The sequence below is a fragment of the Nymphaea colorata genome, chromosome 7, assembly GCF_008831285.2.
Source record: "Nymphaea colorata isolate Beijing-Zhang1983 chromosome 7, ASM883128v2, whole genome shotgun sequence".
In the NCBI taxonomy this organism is placed as follows: domain Eukaryota; kingdom Viridiplantae; phylum Streptophyta; class Magnoliopsida; order Nymphaeales; family Nymphaeaceae; genus Nymphaea; species Nymphaea colorata.
This window is the reverse complement of record NC_045144.1, coordinates 15,796,232-15,819,410: the sequence shown is the minus strand read 5'-3', so window position 1 is coordinate 15,819,410 and position 23,179 is coordinate 15,796,232. Positions and strand designations below refer to the sequence as shown.

The 23,179-nt window shown below is 36.1% G+C and overlaps 1 protein-coding gene across 1 annotated transcript in view; it reads left to right on the top strand.

The window, feature by feature from the left end:
• The first annotated feature begins 16,065 nt into the window (after window positions 1-16,065).
• The window catches only part of LOC116257609 (callose synthase 7-like), a 38,126-nt gene continuing 31,012 nt past the window's right edge, over window positions 16,066-23,179 (top strand). Inside the window, exons 1-10 of the mRNA XM_031634543.2 lie at window positions 16,066-16,794; window positions 19,349-19,449; window positions 19,549-19,658; window positions 19,774-19,861; window positions 19,957-20,067; window positions 20,237-20,371; window positions 20,468-20,557; window positions 20,655-20,746; window positions 20,848-20,971; window positions 22,156-22,290. Of these exons, the coding sequence (XP_031490403.1) occupies window positions 16,578-16,794; window positions 19,349-19,449; window positions 19,549-19,658; window positions 19,774-19,861; window positions 19,957-20,067; window positions 20,237-20,371; window positions 20,468-20,557; window positions 20,655-20,746; window positions 20,848-20,971; window positions 22,156-22,290 (1,203 nt within the window). The 5' untranslated portion in view covers window positions 16,066-16,577. The remainder of the gene's footprint in view (window positions 16,795-19,348; window positions 19,450-19,548; window positions 19,659-19,773; window positions 19,862-19,956; window positions 20,068-20,236; window positions 20,372-20,467; window positions 20,558-20,654; window positions 20,747-20,847; window positions 20,972-22,155; window positions 22,291-23,179) is intronic.

Here is a 23,179-nt window from a genome sequence, read left to right as displayed (position 1 = left end):
CTCTTCTTAAGGAATTTTTTGTTGGGGAGCCTAACTTTGATGTGTTTTCCAGATAGGTAAGATACTTTTCTAATCTTTTAGCTTTTTCAGTAGAGTCGGTACCTGATAATGGCCTTTCTTACCTCTTCTGTGAGTCAAATTCCACTGCCATGTTTACCGGCCTGGTTTAGGTTACCGGATTGTTTCACGTTGATAGCTTCAAACGCCAAGAAAGCATTTGGCTTCTTTCTATTTACTCCAACAAGGCAGTCAAAGAGACATGAGTGTTATGTGATGTAAGTTAAGCAAAACACGCCCTGAAGGGACATGGTCTTGAATACAAGTTCCCTAAAACACGACCATTACGGCTATGGCTTGTCATATGAGTTGTAGCAATTAGCTGTAAGATACAAGAAGGATTTCTTTATTCTTCCTTGATATGAGAACGTCTTAAGATGCCGAAGTTTAAACTGTGTCAAAATTCTATATATATATATATATATATATATATATAAGTGTTTTATTTTTTAAGAGCATCTTTTTTTGTTTTTCATGGGATGTAATACTGGTGAAACAAGCTTTGTTCAATTTATATGGGTGCTACTCCATTAAAAGTACAATACTACTCAAGTTGACGGTGTATCATACACGATCAGATGCTGATGCAGCCGAGTATCTATGGATAGAAATGTCAATAAATTGGATTCGAATCACATATATCTTTAATTATATCTACTTTGTTGCATTCACATATTCTAATTCAGTTTTAGATTTAAACATGAATAAATAAAACTACATCTGAATCGGAATCCAAACCTGGCAAATTTTCAAACTGTAGAGGCATTGGATACAATATAGTTATTCAAAATTAATTCTTAATCAGAATTCAAATCCAAATCCGATCAAATATTTATGCATTTCCGAATCACTCAATCAAATGTCATTTCCTAAATCCAAATTCGATCTAATTTCTTATTAGATATTAAATTCTTTTTCATATCTGATCCTTTTTTTGAATGGATGAATCAAATAATTTTATTCTAATAGGATATAATCCTATTGACATTCATACACAGAGATAGAGAATGAAGGACCTTCGAATCTCTTTAAAGCGATGGGTTGTTAACCTTTTATATATATATATATATATATATATTGGATGTGCTTTACGATTAAGTTTGTCATGTCCACACGTTGGGATGATCCGGTCATGCGAACCTATCACCTGATAAAATAGATTCAATGATTGAGCGGATGTTGGGTGTTGGGATGAGACATCATTGAGCCCAAGGGGACAAGAAAAATTATGCCCCCATGATCGGTGCAGCCTCACCATTAATTATAATTGCATGCAGAGAGAGGACTCCTTGGTTTCATTTGGGCATGCACCATTAGCATTAATTCCTCTTTCAAAGTTGTACCTGCAAATTAATCGTCAATAGTTTCTTAATTTGCTCTTCTTGATCGAATCAGAGAATATAAAAGCTACCTCATGAACAATATTGACCTCTTTTTTTGTTCGGTTCATGTTTTATTAATTTTTCCACAGGCCGATTGAGATTGGTCAAACTCCAACTAGATTTTGTTGTGATTGATCCACTTAATCTCTATTATATGATCTCTTTAAAATCAAGGACCCATATAATTTTCACCTACTTTGACATATGAGGGTTTGGTATCTAACCGTTTATATATATATACCAGATTTGATGGAAATCGTTTAGGCAATAAACTAGGATTAGGGAAATCATTTGTTTCCCTCCTTACTCTTTCTCTCTTTTATCATTTGAACTGTACTTTTTACTCGTAAAAGAGTAGCTAACCTTCTATGTTTGCAATCAAATGTACACTATCTCATCTCCTTGTGGCCCAAATGGTTTCAAGCAAATCTAGTATATGAGAGTCTAGTAGTTACCTGTTTTATATATATATATATATATATATATATATATATATATTGAGTGAATGAATGAATACAATTGCTATCTACATTATCTTGCCATCTAACAAAGGGCGTTCATTTGATACTAGATGGTTTAGAGAAGAACATAGAGAAAAAAGTAGTCAAAAATACTAGATGATAAAAACATCCATCACCTTTCCCTCTTTAACTATGAATCATTATGGATCAAACAGCTCTTATTAGATGACTGAGTGACTTTAAAAAACCAAAGTCAATATATATATATATATATATAAACAAAAAAGAGAGGAAAGAAGAAAGCTTGGATTACTCTGCTGAAATGCGAGCAAAAAGGAAAAAGTGTCCGTATGACACTTCGTCTCTTGTTTTTATGTAATTTTGTACTGCATAATTTTGAACAATTTACATTCATCCATAAACTTGGGAAATTGATAGGGAAGTACCATCGGAAGTGGTGTTAACAATAGAGAAAAAACGCTGATATGCAACAAAATATTGTAAACTGTGCTGTTTTTTGCGAGCCAAACTTTCTTCACCCTAACTTTTTCTAACAAAATTCTGCATGATCCCTTACTGTGTGCTGCTTTCTTATTTCCCCTGTTTAAAACTGTTCCTTTCATCTATTCTTTTCATGTCCCACAAACAAACAAAAGCTTTCTTATTGAAAGTACAAAACTTTTCTTTTGACGTGTTAAATAGGACTGCACTTGGGGTCCGATTTGGAACGAGGGGTTTTCGGCAATCGGCCTGATTGGAATGAACTAGATGCCAAAACCAATTTTGTTCATCTCTTGTAATTTATTTAGTATTTGTTTTTCAATATTATTGCCCAGCAGGGGAGCCAAGGTAAGGCTCGTTTGGGCCCCTGATTTTTTTTTTAATTTATATGTAAATTTTTAAAAATTTAACTTATTTTATATAAAGAAATTGAAAAATGATATTTCGGCCTTAGTCAAAATTTAAAAACTTTAATTTGGTTACCCTCACCAAAAAATGCTAACTGCACTCCTCTTATTGCCATCTTTGAAGTAACAGAGTCTCAAGTTAATTGTTTCAAGTTTTAGACGAAAAGTAGTAAAGTTGTCACCTAGAGTTTAATCATGCATGTAAGATTGAAGAATTTTTAGAGACTTTATAAAGTGTGATGTTAAGTGATTAATTGTTCTTATTTCTAACATTTTTCAGGCCAAAACAGAAGCTGTTAGAGGCTGAATTGGGATTGATAGAGTCTGAATTGGGATTCACCAGATGGGTCGTAGTTATAATATAATAATAAATTTTCACCAAAGCGCAAGCCTGTTAAATTTTATTTAGCCGATTCATTGAATATTTTGGCTTTCTTAAATTTTTTGGTTATGTTTGGTTCTGCGAAAGCCTGATTCTGGCCGTTTTCCGACGCATTTAGCTGCTTTCCGGCTATCTTTCCGATTGCACCGTTAGCGCTGTGATTCTGATCGGAATTCTAAGGTATTTGACTCTTACACCAACAAGCAGGCTGAGAATGGAAAGCATGTTTGATGGTGCACTATATTCAATGCCGGCACTTTGGGGTGCACAGCGTCAACTCTCACAGCAGTGTCCGCGCTGACGCACTGGGACGTGCGATGCGTCAGTGATCAAAATCCCATGATCTAGGGAAACTGAGGCTCCATGTATGGACCTGATACTTCTGCATCTCTGCTGGCTTTGTCTGATATTTTGCGTTGAATTCAGATTTTGTTAGTCAGATTCAACGAAAAAACTCAGCTACCAATTTGCATTCGAGTTAGAATTTCGTATCAGATTTCTTTATTTAAATCCGACTTTTTAACATTTGGCTGGCTCTAAACAAGTTCGATAAATTTGTCTTTTACACCTTAATTTCTTGGTCTTGAAACAATGTTTCGAACCATTTATTTATTAATCAGATGATCCATTGAAATGATTCTCATGCAACTAATGCATACATTGTTCAGGAACAATGTTGTGTCACAAGACATTGCATTGGGTGTCGTACCATACTCGCTATATGCACTATATCGGTGGCCTTGATTGAATGGAGCGAAGATGACTACAGGATTTAAGCTCCTAATCATAAGATTTTATATATATATATATATATATATATATATATAAAGTTGGTGAAAACCAAACACTTTAAGTCATGGATAAAAACTAGAACTTTTGATTTTGATTTTGATTTTTAAAGTTTTTTTTTACAATCTAACTTTATTATATGATCTTAACAATAGGTTTATGCAAAACATATACTAAATTAAAGATTTCTTAAACTTTAATGTTGTTTTTATAATAAGAAAAAATGAACCCTCATGGCATGATAATAAAAAAAACATTTTTATTAAAACAACTTGACTTGAATCAAAGCATGTTGTATATCAATATAGTCTTTATAAATATATTAAGATATTTATATTGTATTTAAAATAATTTTTCAAAAAAAAATCAATGGGTCTGAGTTTTTATTCTAATCTAAGTGTTCAGTCTTTACTAATCTCATATATATATATATATATAATGTCGCCATGGTTGACCGCCGTTTACGTGATGCTCTTCCCTAGATTCTGGGCATGTACCGTCTGACCGATGGTCGCCATACAATTATGTATCGGAAGGAAAAATGCAAGGAAAAGAACTGACAGCGTCTTACGGCAATTTTCGGTGCAGTCTGTGGGCGTGGCCTTCCCTGCTCCCCCACAGTTTTTTTTTTTTTAATTATAGATGCATGTCGACTTACTAAAATACAAATGATATTTTCAATTTTATAACTCTAGCTAGCGATCGATCGGTGCAAGAGTTCGTTTCTTAAACTTCAAACCCACCAGTGCTTGATCGATCGGTGCAAGAGTTCGTTTCTTAAACTTCAAACCCACCAGTGCTTGAATTCTAAGATCATCAGGTTTGGAAGGAGCCTTGAACTGAACTTGGAGATAGAACTCGGAGATAGAGAGTAGGAGAGTTTATGTCTTTTTAATGTGGGGTTGAAGTTAAAAAAAAATTATGAGAAGAGGCGAATTAAAGTTTCTAAATTTTGATTATAACCGAAATATTATTTTTCAAAATTTTTATATAAAACAAAATTTTTATATAAAACAAGTGAATTTTTTTAAAATTTACATGTAAATTTAAAAAAAAAAATTGAAGTGGGCTCGGGCCCATGCAAGCCCCACCTTGGCTCCGCCCCTGTCTTGGGGCACCTGAAACTTATAATCAATGCTCTTGTTGGGAAGGAAAAAAACATATCTCCTTTGAAGGGAATCAAAATCGTATGAGTTGTGTGTGTCTATATATATATATGTTGGTAGATCCCTAGACTGGGAATAAAAACCAGACCCTTTAAATTTTTCTGCTTAAAAAAATACTTATAAACGAAATACAAAAATCATAATATCTTTATAAAAACTAATTTAACATAAAAGCATGCTTTGGGTTAGGCTGTTTTTATGAAAAAAGATGATTTCCCCACCACCAAAAATTTGTTGCTATATAAACGGCTCAATTTCACTTATTATGGAAATATGATTAAATTGAAAAAAACGATTGACTTAACATATATTTTTCATCAACTTATTTTTGCAACCATATCTGTAAGGTTAGATTACATAAAAAGCACCTTAATCGTTGCATATAAACAGTTTAGTTTTGTCTCTAATCTAATGGTCTGAGACGAAGAAGGTTTTTATGATGATAGGAGGAAATAATACCATATGCCCAATCTCATAATTTTGGGATTCGCTAAATAGGCTAAGCTCTTTCTAGCTATATATATATAGAACCCAAAACAAGGAATGTGATAATCAATGTAATTGTAGAAGAGAAATGATGCAAACAGAATATGAAATCAATGTTCTGATTCTCATCGTCAATCCTTTCCTTTGAATCCATCGGACTTAAAATATATATAGGATGCCGAAAAGGGGCACAATGAGTTGAACCAACTCGGACTACATAATGAGTGGAGCCAACTTAATTTCGGCTCAAACTGGCTTGAAAAAACTAAACTCGAACTCAGCTCTTTATATATTTGTACTTGAGATGTTAAACAAGTCCAGTTAGAGTTATAAGAACTCAACTCGTTTAGACTCGCCTCTGCTTGACTACATTAAACCGATTCATCATAGTTGAATTAGTTAAACAAGTGAACAAGTTAAACGAGTTGACAAATTACGAGTTAAAAGAAATGAGACATGTTAAGCCAATTCAGCTTGAGCTCGATGTTGTTTAATATCAGTAAATAAGGGAATTAAAAATCAACATCTGGAAATATTTGAGCAAATAAGAATAAAGACTAAAATGCAACAAAGGAGTAAATGCAAGCAAACAAAGTTTATTTTGATCTCGTTATACAATATGTACAAAATGCGATCCCAACATTTTTAATCAGAAAATGGATGGACCTTGGGACTGGATCCATCTAAGCGGTTTGGATCTTTCTGGATCCAATTTCATATATTTGGATTCTAGATATAAGGTCCAAACGCTTTGTGGATCTCTATCGCCTGGTTAGAGAAGTAGACCTCACATTTCTGCTTTCTTTGCATAAGGTTTCCTCTGGATTCATCGGGTGACCACTAATTATCTAATCTAAAAGTTCTATTGTAATGCAGTTAAATTCCTCAAAAATAATAGAACAAAAATATAGTAGCTAGAGGACTAAAGGTGCTTCTAGGTAAGGGTCTTGGTACGCTTTTAAATTCTTAAGTGGATTTGACTTTCGGTTTGAGTTTGAATTTGGTTCTGGGTTGAATTTTGACTTGAAAATGGATACAAGTTTTGATATTGGGTTTGATAAAGGCATGAATTGGGATAGATATCTGTTTGAATTGAAGTCCAAACATGAATTCAAGTTTTGGGTACTTGGACTTGAATTTTAGATTTGGTTCAAAAGAAGAGTTTAGGTTGTGGTTTTTTCATAAGAATTTGGATCTATATGTAGATTTGGACTTGGGTATAGATATGGATTTGAATGGTAAAATGAATTCTTTGTCTGGTTGGAGTTTTCGATAAAGGTTTGGACCTACTTTAAAGGCAACCTTAGGCTAAATCCAGTACATGAGGAGGCTTGAGACCAGTTTGAAACCAGATCAGGGCCTGAAGGACATTGAAGCAGCTCCAAAAGTGCCAAATCGAGTCGAGTCCTATCGGGCTCAATCGGCTCGCCTCAACCCCTCAGGTGGTTGAGGCACCAAAAGTAGGCGTGATATCTTAATGAATAGGAGGAGGATGAGAGTTTTGGCTCTCGGCCAAATGGTAGGATGAAATTTTCTCAATGGCAGTGAGCTTGCCACTTTGCAGTAGCACAACTCCGTGGATCTCAACTCTTTAGCCTCTACCTTCTTTGCTACTGGTTACGGAGCGTCACAAATTTTCGTCAATGGGTTCTTTGTTAGGAGTGAGGTTCTCTCTCACACTCTCTTAACACACCAAGAGAATAGAAATCAGAAGAAGAGAAGAATGAGTATACAAAGATTTATGTGGTTCAGAGGCAACATTTTCCTACTTCCATGGCCGCCACACAAAACAATTTTCACCTATGTCACACGGATACGTGGGATTAGCCCACATATCCGTATCGATACGCCGATACGGCGATCCGGATATGGATACTTCATGGATACGTTTGGATCAGGTTTGGGTCAGACCCGATCCAAACTTTAAAAAAGTGACCCGATCCAAACTTAAATGAAATTAGGTCGACCGCTCGACAGTCGACCTTCACTTCACCCGACGTTCTTCCTCTTCACCCGAAGGCAGACCTTCACCCGACGAGCAATGGTGGGCGGCGGTGATGACTTCCGGCGACTGACGGCGACGTCCGGTCGTCGCTGGCAACAGCCGGCGACGGATAGGTAAGTGGATTTTTCTTTTTTCCGTTTCGTTTCGAGTTTAATGTGTTCTTCTTCTTCATTTGGGGGTTTTTAAGGGTTTTCAGATTGATTGCTTCACTCGAGTTTAATGTGTTCTTTTTTTTTCGGTTTCGTTTCGAGTTTAATGTGGTCTAATTACGAATCTTTCTTGCAACATAAATGGATTATGTTGGATTGCTTCAACACATTTTCTATTTTCGTTTCTTGCCAACATAAATGGATTATGAGCTCCTTCGTTGCGAGTTTAATGTGTTCCTCTTCGCTCGTGATTATGTTGGATTGCTTCAACACATTTTCTGCGACTCTTTCTTGCCAACATAAGTGGATTATGAGTTGCGCTACTAATCGGGAGTTGAACAACTTCAAAAATGCGAGTTTAGAACCATTTTAAATATTGGGTTTTCAGATCTTTCACTGCGTTGAGATCAGATCTTATGACAAACTGAAGATAATTAACTGCATTAGCATCTTATGGATTATACAACTCATTCAAAGTACATTTAGATAGTAAGATCCAGCTAACGAGCCTGTGTGCCGTGATAAGGTATCAGAGCATACAAATGTATATTTAAAGATCACTATGAACTAGAGATCTTCAACAGCAAGAGACTAGAGAGTTAAGTTGCTCATCATCGACTGTTGACTACAGTACTGCTGCATTATATACTATATGATGTGATGAAATATAGACTTGTACAGTGTATTATTTCAGCTATGTTGATTGTTTGTTTGTTGAACTATTGTGTTTTATTCCTTCAACACTATGTTCATTATATGTTTTAATGTAGTATGGTGGACAAAGGAAATGGAGTCTCTTTTGAACCTACAAGTTCAAGTTGTGGATCGGGATCAGCTGCATCTATTGCACAAGAAGAACGACTACCATTATGGTCATATGTGAAGATAATAGAGAAAGCTCCAAAAGGTGGTGGAAATTCAGTTTTTCGATGTTCTTTTTGTGGAAATGATTTCACTGGATCATATACAAGAATTAAAGCGCATCTGTTAAAAATCTCTAAACAAGGAATTCAAGTATGTAAAAAAATCAGTAAGGAGAGTTTGGGTCAGCTGAAGATGGAACAGGAAGCCTTTGAGATGAAAAAGGCACGACATCTTCCGGTTATATTGACATTGCTTCAATTTCAAATGATGTTGTGAATGATGGTCTGAAAAAAAGAAAAGTTGTTGACATTACTCAGAAACAGAAATCAGTCAAGGAGTCATTTACTTTACAAGGGCGGCGAGAATTAGATCTAAAGTGGCAACATATTTTTATGCTAATTGCATACCATTTAATGTAGCAAGAAGTCCATTTTGAAGAGATTTAGTTACATCTATTGCAAATTCTAACTTGTCTGGTTATGTTCCCCCTAGTTTTGAAAGGCTTCGCATTGTACTACTAGAACAACAAAAGACTCTAGTGAACAAATTGTTAGAGTATCCAAAAGTAACTTGGGAGCGACATGGAGTTTCTATTGTTTCTGATGGCTGAACAGATTTGCAAAGGCACCCTCTTATTAATTTCATTGCAACTTCAGCAAATGGACCAATTTTCTTAAAAGCAATAGATGCATCTGGTGAATACAAAAGTACTGAATATTTGAAAGGATTGTTTATGAAAATGATTGAAGAAGTGGGAAAAGAGAAGGTTGTTCAAATAATAACAGACAATGCACCTGTATGCAGAGCAGCTGGAATTGCGATAGAATGTGAGTACCCTCATATCTTTTGGACTTCTTGTGCAGTCCACAGCTTAAATTTGGCTTTAAAGAGTATATGCAATCCACCAAGTAAAGAGCAAGATCCTCAAGCTTATGAATTATGTTCATGGATTGAAGACTTGGAAAAAGAAGTGAGGAACATCAGAAATTTCGTAGTAAATTATCAACGTGCACTTTCCATTTATAACAAGCATTCTGATCTAAAATTGTTAAGTGAATGTTGAGGACTTTAACTTAGAAGGCGACAATGAACTTGAAGTTGTTAATTCAAGATTCGAAGAACCTTCTATTCCATCAACATGTGAAATTGTGGATGAAGATGAGTTTGAGGACGATGTGGGCATTGACAATGAGTAGAATGATGATAATCAACAATGTTTTGTGATTACTGATGAACAATGTTAATGTTTTGTGATAAACAATGTTTGTTTGTTTGTTTTTTTCAATTTATAAATTTTTTGAGAATATTATATTTGCCGTATCCGCGTATCCGGAAATTGTGAAACTTGTTGTATCCGCACCCGTATCGCACCCGCACCCATGTGACATAGATTTTCAAAATAATTGCAAAGTACAAGCCAAAACGGCGACCTCATAGACATGAGATTAGGGGAAAACCCACAAAACGAAAAAATGACATAATTTATGGATCAAGCTCCAGACTCCAACATTCTCCTGTCCTTACTTATCATTAGGACACAATGACGGCAAGTGGTGCAATTCCAGGCTCACTAGTTTGACATCAAACTCGTTTAATTGACACTCATGCATTGCCTAGAGCTCCTCCATTTGCCTAAAGGCGGAGCCAGAATTTTTTCATGAGGGGGCCCTAATTAAAGTTTCTAAATTTTAACTAGGGCCGAAATACAGTTTTTCAAAATTTTTATATAGAACTAGTGAAATTTTTTAAAAATTTACATGTAATTTAAAAAAAAAATTGAGGTGGGGCGAGAGCCCATGCAAGCCTACCTTGGCTCCGCCCTTGCATTTGCAAGCTCATACTCATTCAATCTTTGTTCATCCACATCCTTCCTTTACATGTACTTGTCTATTCTAAGATCATGTTTTGAGATTTTTAGCAATAGAAAAATTAAAACATCAAGTGGTATATATATATATATATATATATGTGTGTGTGTGTGTGTGGTTGTTATGTATGTAATTGATATCATCATGTAGAAGATGTTGTCATATAGTTAAAATTTGAAAAGAAAATATTAAATTGACATTAGCCATGATTTTAACAATTTATGGTACTTTTAATAATAAAATTTTAAATTTTACCATCTAGCAAGAAACGGCACATTTATATATATAAGAAAAATTGAAATCAGCCGACTGTGGCTGGATAGTTAATAGTTATTTTTCATTTTGCATTGCTAGCCATTGTAAAAAGTTTATTCCGTTGCTAAAATAGTGGGCAAGCAACTATCCGTTGCTAACATAAAATAAGAAAATAACCATGCTGCTGCATAGGTAGCTCGCTTTGTGTGTGTATATATCGAAAATGGCTGGCTATTAAACTCTTATATGCTAAACATGATGAGAACCATTTGCCCCGTCAATTCTAGAGAGCAAACGATGGACATTAAGTTGTAAACATAAAACCAAATTATTTTCTCAAGAGTCTAATACCCTTTAAATGAGGCAAAGTATTTCCTTTAGGAAGCCTTTAATTGCCTTTAATTTGCAACCCTCAAGATTTGAGAACCATATGTTTAAGGTCAGAACAACACCCCCTGATCTTAATTTAACCTTTTCTAAATGGGAAGAAGTAAGATTTCAGTGTGGATCTTAGTTTGATGCACCATAGATTTAAACCTTTTGCCCCTGCAAAAACATACCACATCATATCCACATCAGATTCATATTTTTTAAATCACGAATGATCAAACACCCCCTCAAGGAATCTCTCTCTCTCTCTCTCTCTCTCTCTCTCTCTCTCTCTATATATATATATATATATATATATATATATATATATATATAATCTTAATCTAACACATTTTAAAGTCGATCCAGGAGACATTTAGTTGATACATAACTTGAAGTTGGTAGTGTGGCACCTCAAAGCATCGAAAGCAAACTCTATACTTTTTATCTTAACAGAGTTATTTGCCAATTGTAACAAAATGTTAATGGTTTATGTACGTGAATTAAAAATTAAGGCAGATTCATTGTGCACATTTTAAAATGTTTTATGAACCCACTCAATTTTTTGAGGAAGATCCATAAACAACAATATAAATGTTAATATTTTGATATATTTGATTGTTATATATGTCAGTGCCTCAAAGAATCTATAGGTATTAAATGAGTGCCCCCACGGAGAATTTGCTTTGTTAGTGTGTGTTAGGTGAAGCCTTCGACCTTTGAGAGGTGGCGCGCACCTTAATTTGAGAATATATGTTGTCACCTTTTACTATAAAAGCATTTTATAATTGTTAAAGTTCTACCCAACTTAGCATTTTATAATTGTTAAAGTTCTACCCAACTTAACCTTTTCGTGCTTTCGGACAACTCATCTTAACAAATCACAAAAACATAATGTTATTCAGGCGATATACCCCGCTGCAAAAGGTTGTCCATATTGGAAGCAGCCCCAATATAAAAGGCTCTTCAAAGGCGGCCACCCTGCATCAATTCTTAGGAATTTTCCCATTGCTAATAATCCATCGCTTTTTATCATTTCAAAAAAAAAAAGGTCACTAAAATGAGAAACCTACAAAATAAAGGCACTCAAAAAGAAATATTCCAGAATTGACGCCTTTGGAAACGTACGTAGTTGAAATTTGAAAAGATAAAAATATCCTCACATGGCAAAAGGGGAGAACCATTTACATAAGAAGGGAATGAAGAGTTGTTTAAGGAAAAGACAGAAACACCCCTCATGCGTCTCGTAAGGAGGCGGAGGCGTTTGATTGCCCGATGAAAGTGAATAAGTGAATTAGCGGTGAAATTTCACCGGCCCGACTAAAATTGGATGAAATTCATCTCGTTTAAACGAAAAAAGGTAGCTGGAAGGTCCGACCTCTCGAGCGGGTGAAATTTTACCTGCCCTCACCGTCGCCGCACTCACCGTCGCCTCTGCCAGTGATCTTTCCCCTTTTCTCTGTTGCCCTCGTTTTCCTTCTAAATCAGTGCCCTATTCTGATGGACTTGCAGGAGTGCTCACGTTTGTTAAGGTCATCCACAAACGCACAATGCCTTTCGCGAGGAAGACAGCTCCATCTGTACTGCGTGAAGGTATTCCTGGAGTCGACGTTGTTTATAGCTAATTGCCTCCTTCATATGTACGTGAAGTGCGGCAGACTCGCCGACGCGCATCAGGTGTTTGTTCAAACGACTGAAAGAAACACTTTCTCCTGGAATAGCTTGATTGAAGGTTATGCTAACTCGGGCAAGGCAAGAACTTCGTTGGAGCTGTTCACGTCTATGCCGTGCAAAAACGAGTTTTCGTGGACTGTGGTCATTGCAGCTTATGCAAAGATGGGTGATCTTGAGGTTGCCCAACAACTCAGTGAAGAACACGTTCGCTTGGAATTCGATGGTTCACGGTTGCGTTTTATATGGCAGAATTGGAAAGGCGAGGAGATATTTCGATGCAATGCCACGCCGAGATGTGGCTTCGTGGAACAAGATGATGACTGGATATATCCACCAGGGACAACCTTGGGAAGCAATGAGACTGTTTGACCAAATGAAGTTGCATCAGTTGGAGATCGATGGTTTCATCTTAGCTACGATGGCATGTGCTTGTGCCGATGTGGAGAAGCTTGATGCAGGCAAACAGCTACACGCTTACATTGTGACGGGTGGGTGACAGTGTTTTGGGTAGTTCCATGATCAATATGTATAGTAAATGTGGAGACACCGATAGCGCGTTTCTTATTTTTGGTGCCATTATTGACCAGGATAGGTCGGCTTATCGGCTATAATAACAGGTCTTGCAAATTGTGGGAGGTTAGAAGATGCATATCGAATTTTTGCCAGTCAAAGCAGAAGAAATGTGGGTTCTTGGAATTCAATTATTTATGGATATGCAACCAATCGCCATTACCTTCAAGTTTTTTAAGATATGAAGAGAGTTGGAGTCAGACCAAGCTCTGTTACCTTCATTGCTGTGTTGTCGGCCTGCAGTCACCGTGTTGTCGGCCTGCAGTCACCGAGGGCTGGTTGAGGAAGGGCGGCAACTCTTTCATGCTATGAAACATGATTATGGTATCTTACCAATGGTTGAACACTGTTCTTGTATGATTGATCTCTTGGCACGGGCAGGCTGCATTCAAGAGGCTGTAGATTTTATTAACAATATGATGTTTCCAGCAGATGCTAGCATGTGGACATCAAGTATGGTGTGCAATTATGTAGGCCATTGAACATTGACAATGTCAACCCAACGCAAGAGAAGGAAGTGATGAAGATGAATGAACGGAAACGCATTCCACTATGTTTGATTGCTTGTTTTGTTATTACTTGTTTTCTATGTTGAATCTGTACTTTAAATATTAAACTTATATGCTGGATGGGAAACTTATGTACTGGATGGGACAACACATGTGACGGTTTTATTTTGTTATTACTCAAGCTGGATGAATATCAGTTATATTTTCTAGTTAATCATTAGTAATGGTTCTTTGTTTGGCTCATATCAGTTATATTTTCTAGTCAATGGAATGTTTGTTCTTTGTTTAGCTCATCTCAATTGTTATTTTGTTTGGTTCATCTCAAGTGACATGGTGGATGGTTCGTTGTTTTCAGCCGTAGGGCGTAGGTGTAGACATTTTTTTCTTTTGGAAGGCCATCTTTCAAACAACTTATTGCAGGTTTGAAAAAAGTCTCATAATTTTTCTACCATGTGCATCAAACATGGTTAATTTTACCAGGTTAAATTCTTCCTTGTGCATCAAACATGGTTAAATGTACCATGTTAAATTCTTCCTGTGCATCAAACATGACCTCAAATCGAAAGAGGATTAAATTTCATCCTGTTTTTTTTTTTCAAAAAAATTTACCGTAATAAATTTACCACGTTAAATTCTTCCCAGTGCATCAAACGCACCCTAAGGGTCGAAGAAGTGGGTGATAACTGATAAGCCTCGCGGACTCCCTCCGCTCAACACTTGAGACTTGGGTTCCGGTTTGGCTTTTATAAATTATAAAATACATTCGTATATAAAATAATATATATAATTAATTTTAATAAAATATTATGTATCTAGATAACTTATGTCGGATGTGTTTTTTTTTTTTTTTTCATGCTTAAACCTACGCATGAAACATGAGGTACCCGGTGGTGGTCCAGCTTAATACGCAGCTTTAGGTGAGTGCGGTGGAGCTCAAACACCAACTAGCGTGGTTTGAATCCTAATTTTGTCACTAAAACCAGAAATGTCAAAGGTATGCTAACAGCTTAAAAAAATATAAAAACTTTGAGCATTCTATTAATAAATTGAATCAAATTCTATTTAGGAAATGACACCTAATCAGAGTCATGTCTGGATTTAAATAAATTCAATGGGATTCATATTCGAACTGGACCTGGTTTTCAACAAAAAATTTATATCAAGTTTTCATACACTTAGAAAGTCATTTTTACCACATTGTAGTCTGGTTCATATTCAGTTTAAATGTCAGATTTCATATTTGGGTCTGAATTTCAAAAGTTGGATTCAAATTGTAACTTCGAAACCAGATTTGGATGTGGTATAAACATTTTTTTGTTCATGTTTAAATTCGAATCTAAATTCAGATATATAAAAACCATCGGTAAAAATACTATGCAATGGAAGCATTAACAATGATTTTGGTATACTGATGATTATGGAGTATTTATTCAGAACCTTTAAATATTTGGCCATCCCACAACAATTCTGCAGCCAACTATTACAATTTTCATATATATTAATATTTCACAATATTTTAAATCTACATATTATCACTTTATTCAAAATAAAACTTCTTTTAATACTTGTGCACCTTCATTAAACTCGAGCTTAGTCAAATAAACCATCAGCTTAAATAGGTTGATATCAGCTGACCTTCCAGCGGTTGAACTGAGCTTGACTTTAGTTGAGTTTGAGCAGAGCTCAAGCTGACTCGCACTAGACCTGGCCATCGGGCCGGCCCAGCCCTGTAAGAAGTCGTGTTTGGGCTAGCCCGTTGTCCAAAACCCTAGCCCGGAACCGGGCTTGATGACTGAAACCTGAGCTTGGTCTCAGTTTTGAATAAACTTTTTAAGAAGCTAATGCACCACAAAAAAAAAATCTCTCTTTGTATGTATTTATATACATATATATATATATATATATATATATATATATATATATATATATATATAGATTTTAAGAAGGAGAAGCGTAATTAAACAAAGACTTTGTTTTTGACACAATAATAGATAAAAATAAATAAAAAAATAAAGCTTAAAGGGTCAGTGACTGAATTATAAAGTTGTTAGGTGGTCCTGACTGTTGTAAGAAAAAAGTGGGGACTATGCAAGAAAACGATGAAAAGTTAGGGTTGTACTAAGAGTATAGTTAAACAGGAAGCCCTTGAATATAATTTTGGAAAAGAAAAGAGTAAGGAAAAGAAAAGCGCGGGGTGGCGGACCTCTGCTCCGCGCGGCGGTTCGCCGTTCGAACGACGGAAAAAGGAAGACGACGATGACGACAACGAAGACGAAGAAGCGTCACCAACAATTCTTTTCCTCATTCGTTGCTTCCTCCCTGGGAAAGCCAAAGCAAAAGCTGGCTGCCCCACTGCCTTCTCTCTCTTTCTATCTTTATGAGTTGTTGATGTTTGACAGAGGTTTCTTTATGAGTTGGTGCTCTTTGAGCGAGAGTGAGAGAGGGAGAGAGAAATGGGCAGAAAAGCAAAAGAGAACAAAAGAAAAATACGGTGGTGGCAGTGGTGGTGCTACTTACCCACAAGCCACAAGCGATTCTCCCCATCTTTTTCTCTTTTCATCTCTTTTCCCGCTTTTCGGCGTACCTTCTCTCCTGCAAGTCTTTTATAATCAATCGGAGATGGGGACAGAGTTGCTCTATTTCTCTACAGTTCGTCGGAGCGGCAGCGGAAGCGGAGGCGAAGATGGCGAGCAGCAGCGGCATGAGACACTCTGGCGAGTTCCCGGCGAGGTCACTCTCCCGCCGGATGTCGAGGGTCGGGACCGTCGTCGGCGAGGCTCCCGAGGACGAGCCGGGCACAATCAATGCAGAGCTTGTCCCGTCGTCCCTCGCGAATATTATCCCCGTCCTCCGCGTTGCAGATGAGATTCAGGAGGAGAACCCTACTGTCGCTTACCTGTGTAAGTCGGCGTTTCGAATTCCCTTTGCCCTACCATTGCTTGTAGTTTGCCTTGTTTCTTCTTGGTAGTTCATTTCTTTCTGATTGCTTGGAGAGAAGCGTCAAAACACATTAGTTATACTCTAAATTCTTGTTGGAACTCGTCGAACGCGTTGATTGCTTGTATTGCTTAAAGCTTGAATTGCAAGTGAACGGAGGACAGTAGGGAATCTTCAACGCATTTATTGTGAAAATTGACAATGTTAGCTCTGATCCTGATGGTTTCCTTATGTCAAGCTATCTTCAGGCACTTGATATTCGAGGAGAACATCTATATTTCCATCTAGGCAAGTATTGATGGATTTCGCATAGTTGCTAGACGCTATTACAAGTAGGTTCGAGCCGTACTTATAGTGATCTGTCGCTCTTCTAAGGAGGAGAATCAGTGGCCCTGCTCTATGTCAGCAATTTGTTCCTGGCAACTTTAAATTGGCCTTACTTCAGTACTTTTTGTTGCTTCAGCTCGTAGTTCCGACACAATTGCTGAACTGCTGGTTGTGAATATCGCATTTTTTGCCAAAAAAAAAAATAATATTAATGCCAAAAGAGAAAAACGAAAAAAATGTGCAAAAGAAGCATTTGCTGGAAACACATGAAAATAATTGAATGTGTTATTATCGCATTTCTTTTGCATTTTTTTCCATTTTCCCGCTTTTTCATTTCTCTGTTTTTCAACATTAATACCATAACGGGTTACACTTTAAATTTAAATTAAATTATTTATCGTCTTTTCTGTATTCATTAAAACATTATTTTATTTTCTTTATCTAGGCGTCTTTTGTGTCTTCTTATAATTTTCTCATTTACTTTATTTTTACCTAAATTTGAGGATTTTGCAAAAAAAAATTGCCAAGATTTTGCTGAGAGGAGCATCTTTGCTGAAAAATACCCAAGAAGAATCTCACTGTTAAAGCCTGGAAATAATATTTTTCGCCGTGGTCGTAATTCACTTCATTAACGAAAAAAATGATTAAGAAAAGAACTTGCTTTCGCACTTTAAACTTAAATTAAATTATTTATTGTCTTTTCTGTCATCATTAGAACATTATTTTATTTTCTTTTGTGTCTTCTTATAAGTTTATCATTTATTTTATTTTTACCTAAATTTTAGGATTTTTCATTTTTAAAAACTTGCCAACGTTTTCCTGAAAAATACTTGATAGGAATCTCGCTGTTAAAGCCCGAGAATAATATTTGTTGCTGTAGTCGTAAGTCACTTTAACGAAAAAACTGATTAAGAAAAGACTTACTTTTTCAGCCTCATATCCGTATTTGCTTCAAATTGTTCATGTTATCACCTTGTCTTGCATGAATTTGTCATCCAAATCTCCGATCAATTATCTGTAATTTTACATGCAAATGGTTGTGTGATTAGCTATAGTTGGAAACTTTGAAGCTTCCGTATCTATGGTGGAACTTGGGTGTCTGGAACACGAGCCCGGGCCTGTCCGACACCTGAAACACGAGCCCGGGCCCAGCCTGACACCTAAAACCCGAACCCAGGCCCGGCCCGATTAAAATTAAAAAATATATATTTTAATATATATAATATATAAATATAATTAATTGCAATAAAATATTATTGTTATATATAAAAATCAATAAAATTAATATTAAAAAAAAATCTTATCTGGCTGAACTGAGCTTAGTTGGGCCCACCCGGACCAGCCCGATAAGTTATCGGGCTGGCCCGGTGCCTTTTTCTTTCGGGCCCCGAGCCCGAGCCTAAGTCGGGCCGGGTACCCATTGGGTGCCCGAGCCCGAGTCGGGCTGGGTACCGGTTACCCGATCCGACGCCCAGGCTTAGGTCAAACATTTGAATTTTTTGATCTTTAGACAGGTGGTTATAGAACTACATGTCCTGAACTTTTCGATGAACTACACATCCTAAACTTAAGAAGAAGATCTGCATATTCTTTCTCCAAAATAGAGTGCTGTTATGCTGTTTGCTTTAAGGAAGTGTTCCCTTTTTTTTTTTTTTTGGGTGGGGGGTTGGGGCGCTTTCAGGAAGGGAAAAAAATGCACTGCAAGGTGGCCTTCTTATTGTTTTTCTTTTCCCTGGTATTAGTATTTTTATGAAGTTGATTTGGGGTCTGAAGTTCATTCCTTTAATGAGTTTCAGATGATTGGCAGCCAAGGATTCTCATAAGTGCCATTTTGTGAGATCTGTCTTAAAAGTACCAAGCTACGTTTTATTAGACAGGGATTTGCAATATTTTGAAAACGTTGGGTACGGGTCGCACATTCAGTCACAATTGTATATGTGGATCTCAGACTTGGGATGAGAACCAGGTTTAGAACCTTGGTGTGTCCCACCAGTGGGTTGCCTCAAGTGATACCAGGTATGGTGTAATATGGTGAATGCATTGTCGCAAAGAAGAATTGTCATAACTCATAGAAATGTTTTTGTTAACTAAAATGATTCAAACTGGTTGTGCTTGTAAAGGTACTACTACTTCTTTGGTTTTACTGTGCTTGTCCATTTCTGCAGAATGTAACATGCCATTTCTCACCAGGTCGTTTTCATGCATTTGAGATGGCACATAAGTTGGATTCTACATCAGCTGGACGAGGAGTTCGCCAATTTAAGACAGCACTTCTGCACAAGCTGGAAAAGGCGAGTGTTATAAACCTGTCATTCAGGAAAAATTTTATTGCTTCATCGTCATCTCTTTATCTGTCTATGTTTTAACTGTGAAGTGCTATATTCATAAAGGATGAAAAAGAAGGGCCTCAGCCTACCAAAGCATATGCACGAGAAATTCAAAAGTTCTACAAGGAGTTTTATGAGAAGAATATCAAGGAACAACTTCAAAAGAGAACTCCGTAATTTTCTTATCTTAATGTTGAGTCGATAAAAAAGTAGTAAGTTATTGTCTGTGAAATGCAGGGATAATTGTCTGATTTTCAGCACCTATTTTCTTTTGGTGGAAATTTTCAGTGACGAGATGGCCAAAAACTGTCAGATTGCATCTGTTCTATATGATGTCCTTGAAAACCTGGTACCTAAAGACAAAATCAGTGAGGAGGTCAGCCTGTGAAGTATAACTTTCCTTTAACTTGCTATTTCTCTTATATGAAAGCGAAAAATGCATTCCATGTACTAATATTCTGTAATTTTCAGATTTTAAAGTATGCTTTAGAAGTTGAGAAAATAAGGGAGCAGTATGTACCATATAACATTCTTCCCCTTCATGCAATTGCTACCACTCCTCCAATAATGAACGTGCCTGAGGTTTGTCTTGCATTTATTACCTAGTTGCTGTAAAATATGTTGGTTCATATTTCATAACAATTATTTCTGACTCCGAATTTCTTTAGTACTTGTCTTCTTTGTGCCTATTACTCTTTTATAGCATTTCTAGTATTGGTCATGCTAATATTACCTAACTTCTGTCCTGTAGATAAAAGCTGCAGTTCATGCTTTGAAAAAAATTCATGGTCTTCCTTGGCAATCTTCTGTTCGTACTGCATATCATGATAGTAGCAGACAAGATCTTGATTTGTTTGATTGGCTTTGGTCAGTTTTTGGATTTCAGGTACTGTAAGTCCTGATGATTTGAATGGTTTTCATTAATCTGTAAACTTTTGATGTGGAATTATATTGAAGCTTAATAATAGTTTATGTCATGAAGAAATCTAATGTGGAGAACCAAAGAGAACACCTAGTTTTGTTATTGGCAAATGTTGCAACACGGAATAAATATCATCAGGAGTCTAACCTGGTAAGTTTTTCAGTAATCTGTCCTCAGACCATTATCCAGTATGTACATAATCATTTTTCCAAGTTTAACTCCAATTTATCATGATTATCAATGGCAGATAGATGACAGCACTCTGAAATATTTAATGGGCAAAATATTTAAGAACTATTATGGATGGTGTGCCTATCTGCATCAGAAACGACATATCAAGTGAGCGGCCTTATTAGAGGCATTATTTCAAAAAATAAAGTATTTCCTGTTGTAATGTCTAACAAAGAAAACATGTGTCTATTTGTTCCTCTTGACAACAGCACATCAAATGCTCGGGACAAACAACAGATGCAGCTTCTTTATATAGGACTCTATCTTCTTATCTGGGGTGAAGCTGCAAATCTCCGATTCATGCCTGAATGCCTCTGCTACATCTTTCACCATGTATGGTGGCTTCTATACTAACATACAATTGTAAATGTATGTTTTTGTTTGCTTATTTAGATTGGTGAAGTTTATGAGTTGTATGACTATCAATGCAGCTTGTGCGTTGGGACTGCCATACTTCAGTGTGAACAATAAATGGGATGCTAGTAGCTAGTATGAGACAAGAACACTGACCTATGTCGTTGGAGAGAAATAGTTGAGACTTAGAATCATGTCATATACCTGAACTTTACATCTCAATTTTTCTACTAAAAGTTGAAAACAAATGGCCTAAATATAACATTCTTGTATGGAAGTGGAGATGTACTGTATGTTGTAACATAAAGGTTTTTGGAAGCTGTTGCGACTGTGTCATATATATACATCTACCCTATTTGTCAGATGGTGATGCGGTAGAAAATCTCCATGTGTTTGGCTCTTCGTGGTCATGATCACCTAGTGATGTACATGGCAGAAATCATAGTCGATGGTATTATCAATATTTTGAGAACATGACTGTATGAACACAATTTTGGAACAAGCTAGTAGTGGTTGCTAAATGTCATGATAATTTCAATTACTAGCATAAATGAAAAGTCACATTATTGTTCTGGAATAGTCCCCAGCCTTAGAGAAGTTAAGTTGTTTAATGTTCTTTTAGGTATATGAAGTTCGTCCTTTACTTCTTTCAAATTCTTTTCTGCTCATTTTTTGATATTTTGTGAGGAACATGCTATAAAGTATAAAGATCTTGTTGATCAATGTGCCAAGGAAGATGGTAAAAATGCATCAACGAGAGTGTCTGTATCAGATTTCCAGGAATGTGACCCTCCATTTTGTTATTTGTTGCAATTAGTGAAAATGCATAGTGACTTGCTTCCCATAAATGTGCAAGAGGAATTTTATTAAAAATATGTATAATGCTTGACCTTTTCCTACTTTAAATGGCCAGATGTCATCATGTCATGGATCAATATTCTTCATATGCCAACCTCAATAATATAGATTGCTTATTTTTGAATTTATGTCATTGGCTTATGATTATAAGGTTTTATCTAGCTTTATTGCAGGTTGTTTCCATTGTTCATTTGTATGGAAGCTGATGACACAAGAAGAAATTAATCTTATCTTGCATTACAGTTATCTTCTCAACTTCCATCGTTCCTTAGAAGAAATATTTTGTTGGCTGCACTTTTTTGCAGATGGCCTATGAACTTAATGGACTTGTATGTGGGAATGTCTCTCAAGCTAGTGGGCAAAATCTGCAGCTTGCGTACACTGGGGAGGAGTCATTTCTACTAGAAGTTGTTACTCCAATTTACAATGTTATACGCGAGGTCTGAACTGTAAAACAAATTGCTTTTATTTTCAACATTCACATTTCCAAAATGTTCATATTCATTTGCATTATGTTCATGGATCTCCTTCTGTGTGCATGTGGACTGTTGGCGACATCTTGTGTAAGTTACATGTATGCATCTTTAGAAATCAAAATTATTATTAATTGATGGAGTTAGCAGCACATTGACCAATTTTAGGAATAAGGTCACTCTGAAATCAAGCTCCTAACCTAATGAATAGTCACTCCCTACATAGGAATCTAGGACATATTTGAAACATCTTTCATTTTGTTGATTGTCTTTTACTATCTCATATAGAAAAGTGGAAGAGTTAAAATCCCGCCTCCCCTCCTTTCTCTCTCTCTCTTTCTCTCTAACTTCCTCTTGCAATGATACCTTTCTTTGTGGATTGCCACATTTTGAGGACTTTTCATGTTAAATTGCAAATTATATCCTTTTGCTCTGATGAAACTCTTAGTTTTAGTTGTTCGCATTCATTAACTTTAGTGTTTCTATGATTAGTATACTTGATGATACATACCATTTTTGCAATTTATTATGCATTATTCACAATGATAGATATATAAATTGTTGTTTTTCTTTTGACTGTTTTCTCCGTCTTCCCTTTTGAAATGGACTAGGATTTCATATGACTGCATGTCCTGCTTAGCTCTTTTATGGGGTTGACCAACTATGAATTGATTAATGCCTTTGACTGAACAGGATGCATACGTATGTATAGGTTACATACATGTTTATATATATGTATATCAGGTGAACATTAAGGTGGACGTACACAGATAATATTTAGTTATCTACTTTTTGATATATTCATTGACTGATGAAGCCTTATATGGATGGCTCTTTTTATTTTATTTTTTGTCTG